General features: G+C 46.6%; 1 protein-coding gene across 22 annotated transcripts in view; it reads left to right on the top strand.

Moving 5' to 3' along the window:
• The window catches only part of Dzip1 (DAZ interacting zinc finger protein 1), a 52,173-nt gene that overhangs the window by 19,462 nt on the left and 11,652 nt on the right, over positions 1 to 21,059 (top strand). For all 22 annotated transcript variants that reach the window (NM_001427239.1, XM_087586357.1, XM_087586353.1 and 19 more), the window contains 8 exon segments: positions 3,384 to 3,524; positions 3,963 to 4,011; positions 5,427 to 5,483; positions 8,428 to 8,484; positions 15,725 to 15,787; positions 17,905 to 18,041; positions 20,310 to 20,472; positions 20,872 to 21,001. In NM_001427239.1, coding sequence (NP_001414168.1) covers positions 3,384 to 3,524; positions 3,963 to 4,011; positions 5,427 to 5,483; positions 8,428 to 8,484; positions 15,725 to 15,787; positions 17,905 to 18,041; positions 20,310 to 20,472; positions 20,872 to 21,001 — 797 coding nt within the window.

Below are 21,059 nucleotides of genomic sequence, written 5' to 3'. Positions count from 1 at the left end.
TGAGTTCCAGATCAGGTAGCCTGACAGCACCTTGGGGTTATCTCTGTAACAAGCTCAAGTAAAACTCCCGGGTTTGGGGGCTGGGGATTTAGCTCAGTGGTAGAGCGCTTACCTAGGAAGCGCAAGGCCCTGGGTTCGATCCCCAGCTCCGAAAAAAAGAACCAAAAAAAAAAAAAAAAAAAAAACTCCCGGGTTTGTCACAGTTATGGTTCATCGTATGCTAATCTGGACAAACATTTATCCCATGTCTCCCCTGTAACAGCCATATCTAATGTTATCTGTCTCTCGTCCCTAGGTCATATATTACCATCACCCCTGTCCTTACCTAGCCCCTGTCCTAACAGCCGCAGGCCTAACATTGATATCTTTTTCATCTGCTCTCCACAGTGTAAATAAAATAATTCGGCTGGTTCCCTTATCCTAACCCTTTCTCTTCCTGAACCTGCTTTTTCCAGTTGTAATAGCTTTCTGATAGTTTCCAGAATATTCTGATTTTTCAAAATGTGTGTGTGTGTGTGTGTGTGTGTGTGTGTGTGTGTGTGTGTGTGTGTGTACTTTATCTGCTGATCTTTCCATCCTCCTCCTGGTCTGTTTTTGGAAGCTTTCCTCTTTAGCTTTTCTTTCAAAGGGCAAACTGAGCACGACAAGCCCAGTCACTTTCTGCTAGCCGAAAGTCGGCTGCCGTGGGCTTTAACGATACCTGTGGTGTCCCTTTGCTTTTGCTGAACTCAGCTAGAAGCCCATCGAGAAGGTCCCACCCAAACCCCAGGCTGGGTGGTGCACAGTGTGTGCACAGACTCATGCCCAGCAGGTTACGCTGTTCCTTTGTCTGCCCATTCAGCTGTTTAGAAGCTGTTTGCTTCTCTGTCTCTCTTGTACCCTAACAAAGAGGTGAATTCAACCAAATGCAGTCGTCTCCGCCTGAGACCTATTAATTATTCCACATGATTGGCGCCTACTTGTCCCACAACGCACATACTGTGCTGCTCTGTTTAAGGGAAGTTGCCTGTGCCAACTCGTTATTGCTTTACCTAGGCTCTTGGCAGTCTTTTCTTTTTTTTTCTTTCTTTCTAAAATAACATTGGTAAGAGTTCAAAGGGAGTCACACGTAAACCATGGTGTAACCTTCTGAACCAGCCTGAGAGCCCTGCAGACACATTATGGTCACACAATGACAGAGCAGGCTGGCGTTATGAGCGAGGCCACAGAGGACAGCAGAGAGTTTGAAATGATAGATCTCGATCAGTCTGTCTGTCTGTCTGTCTGTCTCACACACACAGGCACAAGGATCTCTGTCTGTCTGTCACACGTATAAACATACAGGCAGGAGGATTTTAGATCTGTCTGTCTCACACACACAGGCACAAGGATCTCTGTCTGTCTGTCTGTCTCTCTCTCACACACACACATGCACACATTCACACACACACGCACACCCAAGGGCTGCATGCTTCACCCATCTGTCTCGATTAACCCCTCTGAATGTCCCCCCCCCCATTCCTGTCTGTACCTTTGTCACCTGTTCTTAATCTGCTGTCACAATGATGTCACCCCTTGATTTTTTTCTGGGTTCTCTTGCTTCTCGGGGTCGGCAAAACTCCTCAGTTTGGTGACCTGGCCCAAGACCTTAAACCTCCATCCAACCCCTGAGCATTGTTACTAGAATTCTTTCGGATTTAAAGCTAAGCACTTCTCAGATGACTTTGCTTTTTTTGAGGGGGGGAGAGCTATGTACTTCCAACCATCTAGAAGTATTGAGAACGTTCATAGTCCTAGCTGTCTTAAGAGATCCCAAGTTCAGTTCCCAGCTTCTGTATCAGGCAACTTAAAACTGCCCGTACCCAGCTCTAGACATCTCTGGCCTACTTAGATGCGTGCACACTTGTGCACGTACCCACATAGGCACACACGTATGCAGCCAGTTAAAATTCAGTCTTTTAAATCAACAAGCAAGCAGGTTAGAATGTGTCCATGCGGACACTCACACCTCACACCAGACAGATGCTTCCCCTCAGCCTGCCTTCTCTCTCCACCTCAGGCATTAGACTCACACTATCCTGAGTACGCATTTCCCAAGCTCAGTTTTGTTTGGTTTTTCTTTACCACTCTGTTTCTTCTACTAATAAAATTGCCTTAACAGGGCACTCCCTAAATTATCAGAAGCAAATTCCTCCTGAGTTCTTTCTATCCAGTACGTAATCTCCCTTGGCATTAGGTTTCCATGTGACTTTCTGTGCCATTGTGATGAAATGCGTGGCAGAAGCAGTTTGGGGACGGGGCTTGCCCCAATTCACTATTTGAGGATACAGCCTACCTCGGTGGGGGAGTCAGGGAAGCAAGAGTTTCTTGTTGCAGCTCATTACATCACACCTCACGGTCAAGAGAAAAACGGAAATGGACTCAAGGACTCAGGTCCCCTCCCCATCCCGGGTCAGTGCGGGGACCTGTTCCACAGGATGGTGCCGCCCACATTCAAAGTGGATCTTCCCACTTGAATGGACTTCATTTAGAAAAGCTTAGAAGTTTGTTTCCATGGTGATTCGAAATCTCATTAAGTTGACAAGATTAACCGTCACATGGGCTGTGGAGTTGGCCCAGCAATTAAAGAGCTTGCCACACAAACAACAGGACAGGGGGTCAGATACCCGGGATTAGTGGGCGTGGCAGCCCGCCTTGAGTTCAGCCTCAGAAGGCGGTTCTGGGTTGGATGGAGGAACTCTGCCCGCGTAAGGTAAGGAATGATGTTGGAAGACTCCCAGTATCAACCTCGCCCCCCACATGGACACGACGCACACTCGTGTGTACTTACATGAGTGTGCACCCCTGCCCACACACACACCCAGGCTACGTGCACATAAAGGAAAAAGAGTGAAAAGAGGTGAATCCTTGTCCTCTCTAAAGATGCTTTCCCAGCTCCCAGTTCACTCCTCCCTTCCCCCTCTCCCCGGAGCTCCTTCCTACTTAGACCAGGGATTATGCTGATGACTGGGACATAAACCAACATGGACTCTCAGCTCCGTGGTTGCCAGAACTAGCCCGTTACATGTGGAGGGGAGGGGAGGGGACAGGAATATATGAAAGGTTCATCATGGAGGCGACACCAGGGCTCTGGGAGAGACACCTTTATCCTTAATCTCCGAGCAGCTGTCTGTTATTTTATGGAATGTGGTCCAGTTGACTCAACTGCCACCGTGTCAGCTTTGTCTGTCTCGTGTCATGAACTCCCAGGAAGAGGCGAAGTCGAGTACAGCCAGAAGATTTTACCTGATAATCAGAGACCACACAAAACCAGCCAGAAAGTTAAAACAAGCACACAAAACCTAAAAGAAAGAAAAACCATAGTGCAGGCCACAGACTAATGCGCCTCTGGGTTCTTTCCCCAGCTCCTGTCACACATCGAGAAGCTTCGAAGCTCAATGATGAAAGATTTAAGCGCAGATAACGTTTTCTACAAGAGGCGGGTAGAAGAGTTAGGCCAGAAACTGCAGGAGCAGAACGAGGTGATCATCACTCAGAAGCAGCAGGTACGGCTGTCGGGGGGTGGGGGTGGGCGTCTGCACTGAGCGCCTTGGAGCAACACCGTTGCCCAAGAACACAGAAGTTTAGGTCATGATGTCTGAAGTTGAATACGACAAAAGTGGACTGTTTCCTCCTCGCTGTTTCCGTGTGACTGCTTGCCCAGAGTAGATGTGTTGAGATAAATCGTTCCCATGGCTACTTCAGACACAGGGATACTTTAGATACGAATCTGAAGTTAGGTAAGACTTTCCTACCCATGATCACATGGAGGAGCAGCCAGGTCCGTATGTGTGATTCTCCCCCAACTCCTGCCTCGGCCAAGAAGCCTACGTCAGGGTGATGTAGCGAGAAGGGTAATTTACCGGTGGTCATATCTGGCTGCGTCCAGTCTGTCCCTCTCTAGTTTAGAACATGAAACTAGCAGACTGTCTTATGTTTTGCAGATTAGAGAATTTGCCAGCAAACCGTACCACAGTGTCAACGAGATGAAAGGTAAGGGCCATGATGGCCGTGCCCAAGCCAAAGTGGCTTTCCTGACAGCCTCGGATGCCGACAGTCAGGGCCCGATGGTGTATGTCTACTAAGGTGGCATGCCACTCGATATTTTAATTTGGGATATCTGTCCTGTTGCCATTTGAATATTTGAGATTCCTTTCCATAACCCAGAAAGTTGGAGGATTACAATCTAAACTCTTATTTAAAAATTATATATTATTCAGTCATCAATTATGTGCAATTATGTGCTGGTCAGTAGTCATTCTAAATTGTCGTATGTGTGTGAGTGTTTTACCTGCATGTATGTATGTTCACCATGTGTGTGTGCAGTACCTGCAGAAGCCAGAAGAGGGCGACACCCCCTAGAACTGGAGTGACAAATGGTTGTGAGCTTCGGGGAACCCAATACGCCAGTTCCTCTGCAAGAGTAACAGATGCTCCTAACCACTAAGCCATCCTCCCAGTCCTGCCTTTCATCTCTCGAATTACATACTTAAGACAGAGTTAAAAACGCAGGGCTTAGAAAGAGTTTGAGCTCAGCCCCACCCCTGGCGCTTCACGCCTTCTCGTGAGTCTGCATTCAGTTTCTTCCTCCCTAATGGAGGAAACAGAATAGCTGCTGCACTAAAGCCTTGTTACAAGGATTAAAGCGAGTAACTCATGAAGTGCACTGGTTACACACCTGCTGGGATTTGGCACCAAACACTTAATTCTGAAACACTGCAAAGACTTCCGCATGAGTCTGCATTCCTGGTTTAGGGTAGAAGCCACACTGAGCATCGTGGTGCAGTACTGGCGACTCACAGGCTACAGCAGCAGCAGCCTGGCCGCCTCCCGTCAGGCACGATCTAGATGAGAAGGGAGAATGGAACTAAAAGTCAGACTTGAGTCTACACTTCTTCCAGAGAGCCTCGTTTGGCCCCAGAGTGCCTCAGATTGTACAAGAGTTCTCGCTTGCGTGGGAGACACTAGCAAGGGTTTGGTAATGGGACGCATGGCTGAGTTTTTCTCCATCTTTTTATGAGCTAAATGTTTAACAAACAAAACAAAACCAAAAGAACCTGGGAGGGGGTGAGCTCATGACTTCCTTTAACTCCTCTTTAGGAGAACGAGAGCTCAAGTGATAAGAAATATGTTAATGCTCATTTAGATATAAATAATTGACTAGAAAAGGAAAGAAAATCGAACCGTGAAAGATTTGAGTCAGACTGGGCCATGGTAGTGAACCCCTTTAATCCCAGCACTCAGAGGCAGAAGCAGGCGATCTCTGATCTCTGTGAGTTCGAGGCCAGCCTGCTCTCTAGAGGGAGCCCCGGGACAGCCAGGGCTAAACAGGGTTGATGATAATTGCTGCTTAAATCTTGCTCTGATGACGCAGTTTTCATTTTTAACTTCCATTTCTGTAATTTCAGGGACTCCTTTAACCCGACAAACGCTGGAACCTAAATCAGCTGCACTGACCACACCCAGTAAGTGTCAGCAGAGAGTCAGTAGAGGGTCAGCGGAGGGTCATGGAGGGTCAGCAGAGGGTCAGGGGCCAAACTACCTTCGTGGTCGTTTTTACTCTCTTACTTAATTTCCTAGAGATTTTTCTTTGAGAAGCAATGTACTTGGTGATGTTCACCCCAAGCTTTGACTGCGATCCCGTGATTTGGGTTAGTTGTGCCCGTCACGCGGTAGTTTGACTTAAAGGAAGGAGTAAACATTTTGGTATCACACAAGTTCACATTTCGGGACTCCCCAGAGTAACCTTGGAAGGGCGCGGCTGGCAGCCACGCCCACCGACATGGCTGAGGTTGACCTGAGGTTGATGCCAAGGAGGTTAGCAGGTCTTCCTGTCCTTACTTGCGATCGGCCACTGATCCAGGACCTGGATTTGTCCAGATGCAGTTGTAACTAAAATCCACGCTGTGCACACATAAGGGCCGGTGTTTGATCCCCACCACTCAGGAACTAGCTGAACACAGCGTAGCACTCATCCTAGGGGTGGGGACAGGAATCTCTGGGCTTGTTAGCTAGTCAGTCTAGTCAAATCTTCAAGCTGTAGGTTCACTCAGAGATCCCTTCTTAAAAGATACACTGGATAACCAGGCATGGTGGCACTTGAGGGGTAGAGGCAGGTGAATCTCTGAGTTTTAGGCCAGCCTGGTCTATGAAGGTAGTCCCAGGACAGTTAGGGCTACATGGAGAAACCCTATCTCAAGAACAAACAAACACTAAGCTGGAAAGATAGCTCAGAGGTTCAGAGCCATTTGAAGATTGGAGCTCAGATCCTAGAACCCACAGATGAATGAATGAATGAATGAATGAATGAATGAATGAATGGAATTGGTGTCCAATTGGGGAAGCCACTTGCCATTGACCCCCACATTCCACAGGCAAACACACACACACACACACACACACACACACACAGACACGTGTGCATATACACAGAGATGTGACCTTTTCACACTTTTTTTCAATGATAGTGAATGAATTTAAATCTTTTAATCTCTGTTTAGGAAAAAGAGAAGATAAGGACTCTGGGTAGAAGAAGTCTGAGCAGGTCGTGTTTGTGAACAACAGTTCAGGATGCTGTGTGCACAGGGTCTGGGGCACTAGCGGGCTCAGGACTGAGGCTGGGCGCTCAGAGCTGGCCCCACTCCCATGGGCCAGGCTCCAGGAGAGCGGGTGTCGAGAGTTCATTACTGGCGTCTTTAGGGGTTTGACTAACAGCTTTCACCAGTTAGTCTGGGAGGGTGGTGACAAGGGGGGGGGGCTTCTCTTATGAAGCCACTGCCGCTTCCTAATGCCAAGGAGATTGGAAGGTCGTGGGGGGGGGAGCTAGATTTAACTTAGGAAATAAGGAAAATGCACGCTTCAGGGAAGGATGGGACATTAAAAGATGGAGCTGAACAATAAACAAAAGAAACAGCACCAAGCACACAAACAGAAAAGAAAAAATGTAGCAGCAAAGTGTGTTTGGAGTGATTTTTTTTTCTCCAAATGGAGTGGCCAGGCAGCCAGATCTAGTGGGATATGAGAAGTCAGTTATTAAGATCTTGATATAGTAAAGAATTTATTCTCCACACTTTCAAATAACTTTGTTTGAAAATGTGCTTGTACGGTTGTGCGTGTGTAGATTTCTTTAAGGAAGTATGTGTAAATGTCACTGATGGTCCATATGGTAAGAGAAAGTATTGGTGTCCCTGGGCTAAGGAGAATGGGGGGTTAGGTGGGTCCATAATCCATACGTAGGAGACCCTTGGGGGTGGTTCGCTCATCCTCAGTCCCTCCTCCAGCCTGGAGAAAGATCTAAAAGTCCAAGATTGTAGGCATGACAAGGAGAGCCTCCTCAGAGGGGAGCGCCGGTGCCCTAAAGTATAAGATAAGAAAATTCAAATAACAAAGGCGATCATAGAGGTGGGTGCCCAGCACCAGGTGGGTGGGGTCCAATCCAGGGGCTGCTCTATGATCCAGGCTGCGGCCAGTCATCTGGGACAGACGTCCTTCCCCACTGCCTGCTACCGTCAGGGAGTGAAGTGTGTAGGCTAGCAAGAGCCTGGTATGATCAGAGCGGACCTTAGTCACTTCAGACCTGCTACTCTCCGTCATAAGGGAGGCATTCCATGGCCTAGAGGGGCGCACTAGGAGATGATCAGTTTTAACGGCAGTCGCACATCCTTTGGCTTTAAAGGAGCCTTTTGGTGGGTTTTCCTGTAACACGGATAGGCATTGGGATAGCTATTTTATTTACACGGCAAGATGCTCATCTAAGACTGTACAGCTGTGGTATGCTGTAGACAACGAAACAAGGAGCTCGACTGCTCCAGAAATTACTTACGAAGCACCAGCAGGCTTGATGTTTCCCACATTTGTAGCTTGCAAAACTTTGATGTAGATCGCACGAGTTGCAAATGAATCCAGAAGTCCTATTTTCTATGTTTCTAGTCATTTATGGACAGATAGGAGGGGAACGCTATCGTGGGTATACATGCACTTGCACACACATGCACACACACAGGTACACATACATATGCATGCACATGCATACACACCTACACACGCACAGGAACACGCACACACACAGGTGATTATTTCTCAGAAAAGTTATTTTTAAAGACATGAGGATATGGCTCAATGGCAGAGTGTTTAGCTAGCATGCATAAGGCCCTGGGTTTTATCCCTGGCACCTCCAAATAATATTTTAGAAAAAACTTAATAAAAATCAGATTAGGCCAGCTGGACAGTGTGTGCTGTTCATTCGAGGTGTGTGCTTCCTGTAGGCTGTCTCTATCTTTTTTGGAGTGTGTGGTCACCTTTTTAAAATAAACAGTCTCAATGATTGGTCAGATGCTTAAGCTGTAGAGACGGGGTTTGTACGTGTAGTGAGCTTTCTCATGAGCTTTCTTCTCTCTTGCTCTGTTTCAGTGAATGCCTCAGCCACGCAGAATCTGGATGGTACATCCAACCTGACCATGGTACATGGTAGGTTTCAACAACAGCCTTAATGTTCCGTGTGCATTTTCCACCCAGAGTTAGATAATTCATTAACCCAGATGGCCGGCAGGCGTGTGATTATATAAAACAGGAAACACCAGCAACTACAAAGCAGTTCTTATTAAAACTGCTGTCTTCACAGACAACGTGACCAAAACAGCGGGACATACCGTCAAAGCCATTCGGCGCGCAGGGTGTCTGTTGCCGGACTTGCCGACAGCAGTTTTAACTTCAGTACTTCATTTATTTACGATCCCTGAAAAAAGTGGTGGGACCAGAGGAAGGACAAGGTGGCTGCGAACTGGGCCAGCCAACCAGCACATGCCACAGGGCATAGGCACTGCTTGTTTTCGTAACTTTCAGCGTGGTAGTTTGTCACCTTTTTAAAATAAACAGTCTCAATGATTGGTCAGGAAAATGTAGAAAAAAGATAGAAACCAAGGGCAACAAACTGGACCAGGCCCCAGGGGTGAAGTCCCTACCAGAACCTGGTCCTCAGCCAGGACATTGAGATTACGATCACGCTCTGGTAGACCGATGGCTGTCTGCAGCTGTGGTGCTCCTCCTGTTGAATTGGGCTTCTTGCCGTTTCTAATCCTCTGATCTTTGTGTTTTCGTGCGTTACAAAGGTACCACCTTTTCCTGCCTCATCTACCAACGGCGTAGAATCTAATAATCACTGTCCTCTGATGAAGTAGCTGAGGTGGCTCAGTAGATAAAGCACTTGCCATGCAAGTGTGGGGATTAGCAAGAGTTTGAATTTCCAGAACTCACCTCTGTAACCCCAGTGCTACTGAAGTAATATCGGAGCTAGGAGAGTCCACGGAAACTCCCTGGCCAGCAGCCCGAGGCCCAAAGCAGTAAAGAAGTGACTGTGTGAAAATAAGGTGGGAGATGAGGACTGAGACCCAAACTGTCCTCTGACCTCCCATGCATGCCATGCACTCAAACCCACGCTTACACACACATACACACACACACACACACACACACACACACACACGAACACACATGCATGAACATACGAATACACATGTACACGTACATCACATGCACATATGCACAGAACACAGCACACATGTGCACACATGCACATATATGCAATACACTTGTACACACATGCAGGATATGTGCATACACTTACATACACACACACATGAACACACATACACATAGACACATACACACACATATGCACACACACATGAAGCACACATGAGTATACACATGCACACATACATGCACACTCATGCACCCACACATGAATACACACATGCACACATACATTCAGAACACATGAACATAAGCACACATGCATACACACAACACATAAGCACATATGCACACAGGAACACACACACATATACATATGCATATAAAATCATGCAAGAACTAGAGTGCTAAGCGATCAATGTTTAAAAAAATATTTTTGAAAAAAGAGTAGGCATGAACTGGGCGTAGTGATTCATGTCTGAAATCCCAACACTTGGGAGGCAGAATCTGGAGGAATACTATAAGTTTAGGGCCAGCCTGATCTACATAGCAAATTTGAGACTAGCCAGGACTACATAGGGAGCCTCTACTTCAAACAAACAAAAGAGTAGGCTTAAGTCCACAAGGGAACTAAATTTAGACCTTTTTGCCTTCATACATACTGTGGTCAATGCATATGGTCTTTGATAATGAGCCTTTAAACCATGACTGATCATGGAGAAGTATTGAATCATGGTGTGAAACCTACCTCTGGATCTTATCACTTATGGGTATTTTTCTCATTTACACAGGATCTTTTTCTCATTCACACTAATGATAGACACAATGCATGTTATACTTGAACAAATTGGCTTAATATGAAAATATGAGAAAATTATCTCAACTATACATATAGTGTATGTATATTTAGTGTCTGGACAAGACAAAACTTAATCAAAAGAGTAGAGTCAGACCAGCAGAACACTAGTCAGGAGGGCACTCAGCTCCTATTCTAGCAGGTGGGGACAGCGTCTTCTCCTCACTGGCTGGGGTCCCAGCTCCCAGTCTTATTTGATCGGCTAGTCTTAAAAGAAATGATGGACAGGAAATGAAGGAAGGGTCAGATGCTTTAATCCCAGAGTGCAACAGGACCTTCGTGTAAATAAAGTTTTATCGGTTGGGGGTGGGGATTAAAATACTTGTAAAAAAAAAAAAAGTCTTACAAGGTGGGGGGAGATAAAAAAATTTGAATTCCTTGTCCTAAGCAGAAGGATTTTTAGTATTTGATGGAAAGGGTTCGAGTTTACTGTTTCTTGCAAACCCTTCTTCTTCTTCTTCTTCTTCTTCTTCTTCTTCTTCTTCTTCTTCTTCTTCTTCTTCTTCTTCTTCTTTCTTCTTCTTCTTCTTCTTCGTCTTTTAACTTTTTTTTTATTAACTTGAGTATTTATTTACATTTCGAGTGTTATTCCCTTTCCCAGTTTACGGGCCAACATCCCCCTATCCCCTCCCTCTCCCCTTCTTTATGAGTGTTCCCCTCCCCATCCTCCCCCCATTGCCGCCCTCCCCCCAACAATCACGTTCACTGGGGGTTCAGTCTTAGCAGGACCCAGGGCTTCCCCTTCCACTGGTGCTCTTACTAGGATATTCAATGCTACCTATGAGGTCAGAGTCCAGGGTCAGTCCATGTATAGTCTTTAGGTAGTGGCTTAGTCCCTGGAAGCTCTGGTTGCTTGGCATTGTTGTTCATATGGGGTCTCGAGCCCCTTCAAGCTTTCCAGTTCTTTCTCTGATTTCTTCAACAGGGGTCCTGTTCTCAGTTCAGTGGTTTGCTGCTGGCATACGCCTCTGTATTTGCTGTATTCTGGCTGTGTCTCTCAGGAGAGATCTACATCCGGCTCCTGTCTGCCTGCACTTCTTTGCTTCATCCATCTTGTCTAATTGGCAAACCCTTTTTTGAACATTCTGTCCCTCAAACTCCTTTCTGTCCTGTCTTGGAACTGCAGTACGCAGAGTGTACACGTTAGCAGTAGCTGACTCAGTGAGGCCCCCAGTAGAGGGGCTCAGTTATTCCATCCCTGTTATTAGCATGGTTTAAGGTGAGCCTATCTTCTTGGGGGTAGGAGTCTGGCCTGCCTCTATAGCGAAATCAGTTCTGCACCCAGGCTGCAGAATCCGTTCTCTTAACCAGCCTCCTACTTAATATTCGCCTCCCTAAGGAAGTAATCCCCTTAGGAACCAGATCACTTAGGAACCAGACCAGAGGTCCAAATTCTATTTTTCACGTTGTTTTAAAACCGTCTGCCGCTCTCTGGCAGTAGACCTTTGAACTTCCTTTCCTTTCTATCTGTCCTTAGCCTTCTGGGTCATAGTATATGAGAGCACACTCTCTTTTCAAAATATTTTTAATGTATTATTGTTGATGTTTGTGTACAAGGTGGGGATGGGCAACTGGTGTGCATGCCATGGCCTCCTTAGGGAGGTCGGAAGTGACTTTGTGAAGTATGTTTTCTCCTGTTTTCACATGGTTTCTGAGGTTCTAACACGGTCGTCTGCCCTGTGGACTCTGCCCTGACAAGGCCCATCATGGCTCCTTCCTGGCATCTTCTAAGATTTAAAATGCTAGCCAGACCTGGCAAAGGGGCCAACAGCCTGGGCTGGTCACAGAGCAGGAGGATCTGGGGGAGACTTGGCCAGAGGCCACTGATGTCCTCGGCTGGCACTTCTGGAATGCTGGCCTCTACTGTGGTGGGGAAAGGAAAACATTAGTCATGGAGCGATCCACATTAATTGGCCCCTTTATCCTCCATCTCTTGTTCTGTCCCATGATTTGCTAACTACCTTGGTCGGGAATTCTCTGGGACCCATTCCGAGGCTTAAAGCTTAAATGCCTAGGAAGAGGAAAGCAGGTTCAGGCGGAAGGGATGTTGAGTTCCCTCAGCTCAGGGCAGGCCTCAAAGATCCCAGTGCAAAGCCAATGGATACTCTAGAATTGTCCGCCACGGAGGCAAGGCGTGGTAAGGGAATTACACTCCTGTGTCAGTCTCTGTCAGCCGTGGGATATGGACCACGTTGAGGAGGGGACAAGCTGTCCTGTCCACCTTCACAGAACTCACTGTGAATTCCATGGGTCAGCAAGGCCAATACTTCTGTCCTGATGCAGTGGAGGTAGAAGTGGGAACCAAGATGGCTCTCTGGCTTTTGACTTAGCTACCCACACTGGAGACAAAAGCAGTGAATTCTAGTTCTAAGGTGGTCAGGAGGTTTACAGAAGAACTAAGAGACCACTTCCCATCCACGGCTCCCAGATAAAGATCAGCCTAGGCTACATGCAAGTACTTTTTCCTTTTAAATTAATAGTATTTTTCGCTACTGGAGAACAAGCTGCCTCTGGGGTTGTGACTTGATTGTGATATTAAAATGCAATACATGTGATATAAAGTACACTTGATTGCTATTATCCTGACCCATACACCAGCTGTCTATGTGGGCCCCACTGGGCAAAATGTCCCTCTGCGAAGTTGCAAAGCAGTCACTTTTCCAAAGGTGACAGACACCTGATGACTTCTACCTACAGTTGAGACCTTCAGATTGTTTATGTTCCCAGTTCTCGGTGGTATACCTGAACAGAGTCATCACAATACAAAGTTAAAAATGGGGAAGTGGTCCTCAGTCTGTCAGGATGTTACAATTGGTTTTCCAGAGGCAGAAACATTTGTATCAGATGTCATAGTATTTTCAAGAATACTTTATATCTTGGGATAGTGTTTTGGGGGCAGCAATACTCAGTTGTTCCATAGTTGACAGGTAATAGATTCTGGAATTCTGGTGTCTTATAGCTCTTACAGGGAAGAAAGATGGTTTCCTCTCTGCATACCACTGGTCCACACAGTGTTGGAGAAGCAGGACAGGACCATCTAAATAAGACTGGGTTTGATCTCTTCCAGGTGGCCATTATTAGGTACAGTTAGAAAGAGAAATGTTAGGATGTAGCTGCCATCTTTTTTTTTGTACCCTGCAAACCTTTTGTACTTTTTAATGGACACTCTTGTCATCCGAGGGTCTTGCTATGTAGTCCAGGCTGGCCTCATGATCCAACTTCAGCCTCTGAAGCATAGGATAGATGCTTCTTGTAACTGTAGCAGTTCTCTAGCTGTCCCTTGTGCTATTTGCCTTCCTTCTTGTCACAGACCACCTGCAGCAACAGAGGTTACAGCTGTATGTGCAAGGCAACAGCCTGGGGGATAAAGGGAAACAAAGTCTGTCCTTGAGGAATTTGCAGTCTACAAAATAACCAAATACTTGCCATTGTGTTACAAGGGAATGGATAGACTGTGGTGGTGTGGGCTGTCAACCTCTGGCCATTTGAGTCATGGAGGCAAGGATGAACTCGTTGGTATGGCATCCTAGGTAGGGTAGACAACGGCAGAAAGGGTAACGGGCAAACACTGACTGTAGTAGTGACTCAGTTAATCACTTAGCTGAGCATACAGAATGCAGAAGAGGCTGGAGGGAGATAATGTTGGTCCTGACTGTTCAAGGAGGACTAAAGCACCAGTCTCTACTTGTCCAGATGTTTCTGTGGACATGTGTACTCTTGGAATGTCCTTGAGGTTGGGCATGACAGATTGGAGAGCTGGGTTGTGAAGACAGTGGCTTGGCCAGAGTAAGTACAAAGAGAAAGATTGTGAAGAGCAGCTTGGGATATTGGTAACCGTGGACATAAAAGCCCTTCCCTAAAAGCTGGGGTTCCTTGCAGGAGCAGAGATGATTCAGGCACCGAGGGCCACCTCAGCATTGGTGATAGCTCACAAATGCTCTGAACAAATACCTGGAGCGCACTCCACAGCCTGCAGGGAACTCAGCCTGTTAGAGAGTCCTCTCCACGTGACTCGGTTCTAGACTTCTTCTGGGAAGCCCTGATGGTTTCTGCTTCTCCCCGGCAGCTGGTCTGGCCTCAGAGTCTTCTTTCGTAGCTTGCCTTGTCTGAGGGTCTTCACAGCTTAACTCTGTCCGAGAAAGACTCTCAGCTCTTCCTGCCCACTGCGGTGGGGGAGGAGCCTAGTGAGTCTGGTCAGTTCAGGAACTTCCTGGAGCTCTTTGTAAGGTCCTGGTTAAGGAGCTTTCCTGAAGGATGGAAGGCCTCAGTCTTGGAGTAAACACCATTCTGGAGGGTAAGACAGAGTGAAATGGCCTCCACATCCAAGAGGAGAGTACAATGTCAGGGGGAAAAGTGCTCTGTGGTCTCTGAGCTGCAGGTGGGTGAGCCGTGTATCCCACGGGTGCCTGTTGCCTGTGCCTATATCCTGAATGCTGTCACGGCACCTTCCTCCCTTCCTAAGGTTGATTGGTTGGTTTGATTGAGCTCCTGGCAGATTTCCTCATGCAGGCGGCGGATAGCATGTCCCTGGTAGAAGTCGACCAGAGATCGTATTTCCCAGTCTCCAGCTCATGTCCTCGGTGAGATGGGACAGCTCTCTCCACTTCACCCTACTCTAAGGCCTCGCCCCGGGGCTCTCTAGGACAGAGCCGGAGTTGGGAGCCTTGAATATCTGCAAGACCGTGTCTCTGTATTGCTGCTCACCTGCGCTGCTTCACATTCTGGGTCTTAATCTTTGCCAGCTTCTCCTAGCCAACAGTCAAGGGTTCCGGCAGGCGGCCAGGCAAAGGTGTGAGCTATCCAGGCTAATACATCCCTCTTGGAAGTTCCGGCTTCTATTTCACTTTATCTCTACTGTTGTATTTCAGACAGGTGGCTCATGGGAAAGTATTTTTGAAGTTGCATTTCATGTCAGCAAGAGATGAATGAGTGAGAGATTTAAAACTTAAATCCTTAAAATATATAATTTTAAAGTGGCATTTGAAGTTCTATAGAGTACCTAGAAATTGGAGAGTTCCTGGAGAAGTGATCAGTTGTTTCTGCCTCAGCCAGGCACGGCGAATCGTGCTCCCAACTCACCCATTTAGGAGGTGGAGGCAGGATCAAGGTTCAAGGTCACTGTTCACTATACAGAGAGTTCAAGGCTAGCTCGACTCCATAAGATCCTATCTTTTAAAGAAAAGGAATAAATAAATAGACTAAAATAATAAAATCAGAAGTCACTGCCTTAGTATTTTCCCAGTAGATCTTTGCTATTTAGGCAAAATATATCAGTGGATATGTGCATACAGTAGTTTGTGTATATGTATGTATGTCTGTATAAATTACTTGGAGGCAAGCAGATGTATTTGTATGACCCCTCTTTTTCTTCATTAACAGAGCAAGTGTTCTCTTCACACATACTGGAACCAATAGCAGAACTTTCTTCAGAGGAGGAAAAAGGTAACAGAGCTCTGAGGTTTACTTGTTTACTCAGATCTAGACCTCGGAAGTACAAGCCTGTGCCATACCACACACCATACCCAAAGCAAGAGCGACCCTTATATGAGGGCTGTAGATTCGACCTGTGTGATATACTGTACCATGTTATCTTGTTCCCCTAGTGTTCCTAAATCTTATGCTTTGTGGAGGCTGTATGCAGGTAAGTTAATAAGAAACCTCTTATGTCAGGAAACTTAAAAGCAAAGCTCCTTTATTTCAGTACAGATACTCCCTGACTGGATGACAGAGTGACTCCTGTATCGTATACCTGATGATGTGAAACTGTGCCAGAGTAACTGTCTCACCGTGTTAGTCTGAAATGAATGAGTACAGTTTCCATCTCCAAATACTGGAACTCAGAGCTTGCACACGCTAGACAAGGGTTCTACCTGGGAGCGGTAGCCCGGTCCCCTAATCTCTCTTAATGTCAAAAATGAACACAGGATGTAAGCACTGGGGACGAAATAGAGGAAATACCTTCAGTGTGCATGCAATGTGGGAGCTGTCATAGGACTGAGTTGATAAATTATTTTTGCTTACATATTTCTTTTTGGCATTCCTAAAAAAAAATCACTTTTACATATCTTTTTTTAAACTTTACGAGAAAGTGTATATCATTGCTTTCTGAGGCCGGATTTCATGTTTTCCAGCTGTGCTTGAAGTCTGCGTCCTCCCCAAGCCCCGTGACCCCAGGTGTCTGCTGTAAACAATCAGGGTTCTTTGTGGGACTTTGTTTTGTTTGTTTTCTTCTAACGGGGCCTCTGTGCAGCTCCTCGTTGCTCTGGAACTCACTCCATAAACTAGAGTAGCCTCGAACTTACAGAGATCCGCATGCCTCTGCCTCCTGAGTGCTGGGAACAGTCAGTTTGACAAGGAGTGGTTTCTAATGTTTGACGTCATTTCCGAAAGCATGCCGTTTAGACAAATTAGGACAAGAACACCTGCTCTGTTAATGAAGACCAAAAGGAGTAATGCAAAAGTTTCCTTCCAAATAATTTATATATATATACATATGTATATGCAAACTACTATATATACACATCCACTGACATATTTCCCCCTGATCAGTAATTTTTTTCTTACCGGGAATAATGCTTCACCATTTATCACCTCTTAAGGAGGAAGCTATTCGGTAATCAATATGAGGGTTCCGTTCTTAACCACTTCTGTCAGGAGGGGAGGTTCTGTAATCTTCAAAAAAACGTCCTATTGTAGTTTGTCATTGTGAGTGCCATGCTTGCAAAGGCCAGAGGAGGGCGCTGGAGTCCCTTGGAGGGAGAGCTATGGGCAGCAATTGGCTGCCTGACGCGGTCACTGGGATCTGAACCCAGAACCTCTGGAAGAGCAACGTGTGCTCGAGACTGCTGAGCACTTCAGCCATAACATGTAAAATTTTAGTAGTTCTTATAACTCCTGGGCTTCCTGGGATTTTACCACTCTTTCTTATTTTTATAAAGCTACAAATACAAACTGAAAATTGACTAAACCAGTCCTGTTCATAATATCTACGTGGTACATATGTCCGAGTCTTGGCGTTGCTGCGTTAATCATTGGCACTTCTGAAAAACGTGTCTTTTTTAATGAGGTATATTTTCATGTGTCTTTACGAGTTGCCTCTAACTTTTTACTTACTAGCTCCAGTGTTAGCACGGAGAGTCTGGGAGCCCTACCCTGGCTGACTAGACAGCAAAGTGGTGTGCCTTAGCATTCACTAAGTTATCTCCTCAAAACTTAAAGAAATTTAAAACAAATTGGACCTCTTCTCTCCCTAAGATAAATTCTAAGTAAGCCTAGGGACATTTTGGGAAATACTCCCACTGATAAAACATTAAAGAAATATATATTCTATTTACCTCTTAAGTCGATCAACTCTAATGCGGGTGAGCAGTAAGGAGTCTCAGAAGTCACTCATGTTCTGAGGGAGACTTACAGAAGCTGAGATACCTAAGCCTTATGAAATTAGTCAAGACCTCAACATCTTTACAGACGTTTACTTCCTGCCTTAAAGCTGCGCGTTTTGATTTTCTGCTTGGAATGGGTTTGTATAATTCTCTTTAAATCTTCTTCTTCTTCTTCAGGGCGAGAAAATGAGCAGAAAACAAATAAAAAGACGCATGTAAGGAAAACGCCAAATACCAACCCGACCCCTAAGGAGCTGAGGACCAACCTGGAGAAGGAGCTGGGGAATAAACTGAGAAGCTTCGGGATCAGCGAGGTACGTCCCTCGTTTTCTGGACATTCGCTCCTTTAGATTCCACTTTCAAAATCAGGACACACAGAGAGAAGAACAGACTTCTTCACCCTGTCGGAATTCGGAGACTAGACGCTAAGATGACTCAGGTTAGCAGAGCCCTGCGTGACACTCGCTAGAACCTGGTGTGTGTCTAAGACCTCAACAAATCCAGACTTACTCATAGGCGGGGGAGTAGGACTCAGCGTCAATGTCATTATGATTTGTTTCAGAGGGAAACTGGGCTAGGTTCCCGCAGCTGGAGGAGCCCGAGGGTGCGTCTGGGTGCTGCATAGTATTCTGCGTCTTGCCTCCTCTGACGATGCTTCTCGTCTGTTTCGTGCGCGAGCAGTCTGGCCTGTATTTACTCTACTATAGCATCTAAACGCATTGGAGTTTTAACGCTCCTTTTGAGAGTGGCTGTGCCAGGTTCCTGTGTGACTCTGAACTACTACGCCTTTTCTGTGAGCATAGGCAATCAAGACAGGCATCATTTCCCTCTTGGAAGCATTTCTAGGAATGGCATTGCTGGGTGAAGAGGCAGCCGTGTTTAACGTCATAGCTGCAGCTGAATCGTTTTATCAAATGCGCCAATCTACGCTCCCTCTCAACGGGCAGAAGGGCTCAATCACTCCAGGTCTTCAGTCAGTTGTTAGTACCGTCAGTCTGTAATCTCCACATAGACTCTCTGTGGGGATTCTTAGCCCTGCTAAGGCCAGGGAAATCAGAGACATCTGTACAGTGTCACGGTTCCTATACAGACGCTCTTGAGACTAGATTTCTGTGCTTGCCGTTCCCATGGGTTTCCTGGGTTTTAATTTTGATCAGAGCCTCATTTATGGTTTTTCACCTAGTGCTTGGAAACATTTCTGCTTGTTTCCTCTGCGTGCATGTGTGCGTGTGTGAGTGCACATGTACACATATGCACTCACGTTGGTTCAGGATTAGATAAGTTTGACTCGATTTCCAGTTGATGGAGTTGATATCATTGCTTGTGTGACCCTGGTTTCCCCGTTCATTCGAAATCACGCTTCTGTCACGTGGAAACCCTTGCATGCGTCCAGATCTGCTTTGGACCTTCAGTGACTTTTCCTTGTTTAACTCTTCATTCACACTGACTTTCGAGTCAGCAGACTTCACTTCATTCACACTGACTTGACCATAGGAGCCTGGCCTTCCCCTGCCTTGATGGGCCGTGCTTGTGCAACGCTAGTGTTACTACTTCAAACGCTTGCCAGTTCCTATTGCTCTTTAGAAAGACACTCCCACTTCTGGATCAGCCATGTTTGGGACACTGGTGGAAACTATTCGAAATTCTGGGTGTTAATTAGGAAAGGCCGACAGCTGTATGACATCAGATCCTCCCCACTAACTACAAGGTGTAGGAAGGCAGACATTAACCCTGACGATTAAAGAAAGTGTAAGAAGTCCTTGACCCTCTGAAGAGACCAGAAGACATTGGGCAGATCAGAGGAACAGCGGAGGATAGAGGAAGCGTGGACATGACACTTCTCTGGTGACAGACACCTCCCTCCTGGGCCGTGTGGGGTCATGACAGGGAGCACAGAAGAGAGGGGAGGTGAAGGGAGACTGGGGAGAGGAAGTGCTCATGAGTGGGGCATTAGTGCAGAACCAACCCTGGAAGTAAGAGTACCTTCCCTTCTGCCTGCGTCCCCGTCAGCTACAGAGTCCCTCGGTCACCTCTGAATTCACACTAACATACTTCAGCTGTACAAGACACGCCCATAACTGCACAGCTCTCCTCTCTGCGGATGAGTGCCGAGCTCCAAGGTTGGCACTCAGTTTCTTCTCTTTGGTCTTGTCACACAAATCTTTATAGGGTGAGCCCGTGGGACATGTCTACTTCTATCCTGCTGTCCTGTCTTTCTCACAAGGCGTCCTCAGTTGCCACTGACTGACATGCTAATGCCAGTCTTCATGAGAGCGCAGCTGAGCGCCTGCCCAACCCCCTTCACCGTTCTCTGAAGGCCAGGGCCTCTGACAGCCTTTCTTCTTGGGATTCCTCTAGTCCTGGTGGCTTCACTTGCATTCTGTTGTGGCTTGACCAGCCATAGACAGGCACAGCTGTATTGCAAGCTCCTTTTAGAACCAGGAGAGTTTGTTATATGCTAGATCCCATACCGTAAATGACCCTGGACCCCAAAAGAGCAGAGTTACTGCTGACGTACGTCTACGGATGAGAAACCTCCAAGGTTGATGATAAGGGATTGACACAGTACCTTACTCCTTCAGAATATCCAAGGTATTCCATGCGAGATCTTGAATAGATCGCTTAAAGCCATGCAAGTAGCCAGACACGACCTAGCAAAACAGGTGCCCGACATTCAGCAAATTCGAGAAAACCTGGAGCATCAGCTGATCTGTAAAATGGGAGAGAGAGCATCACACTCTTCAGGTAAGCCCGCCGCTGCCGCCTGGCACTCCACAGCCACAAAGGAGAGCCAAGTTTGACAGCCTTTCCCACGTTTGTAGACTTTGGCACCGGCTGCTCTCTTACTGCCTGTACTTGAGATGCTGGGTCTGACTCCCACCTTGGGGTGGATGACTACCTGTAATCTTAGTGCTCAGGAGGTGAGGGCAGGTAGACCAGGAGTGATGCAAGGCCAGCCTGGGCTACAAGAGACCTGTCTCAAAAGAAAGGGGGGAAAATCAGTATAATGAAGCCCTTGTTCTGGACCCCAGACCTGAGAGGCGCCCTGTTCTTTTCCGTGACTTAGGGATAGTGTACGTTTAGTTAGACTTTACGCTTTACTGTAAAGGCAGCAGAGACTCACAAAGGATACTTCTCTTCCAGATAGGCGCCATGCCCCTCCCATGGCCTCCTTTCCACCCGAAGAAGTACCCAAAGCAACCCAGCTTCCCCCCAGAAGCAGACCGTTGGTCAGGCAGAAAACTATGTTCACTGATAAAGCGTCCGCCCCAAAGTGAGTATTTCCAACTGTAAGGAAAACAAAAACACTGCTTTGCCATAGCCGACTGAAG

The sequence above is a fragment of the Rattus norvegicus genome, chromosome 15 (genome assembly GCF_021556685.1).
Source record: "Rattus norvegicus strain SHRSP/BbbUtx chromosome 15, alternate assembly SHRSP_T2T, whole genome shotgun sequence".
Lineage (NCBI taxonomy): Eukaryota > Metazoa > Chordata > Mammalia > Rodentia > Muridae > Rattus > Rattus norvegicus.
Note: the sequence above shows the minus strand (reverse complement) of the source record. Positions and strands in the feature narration are given on the sequence as shown.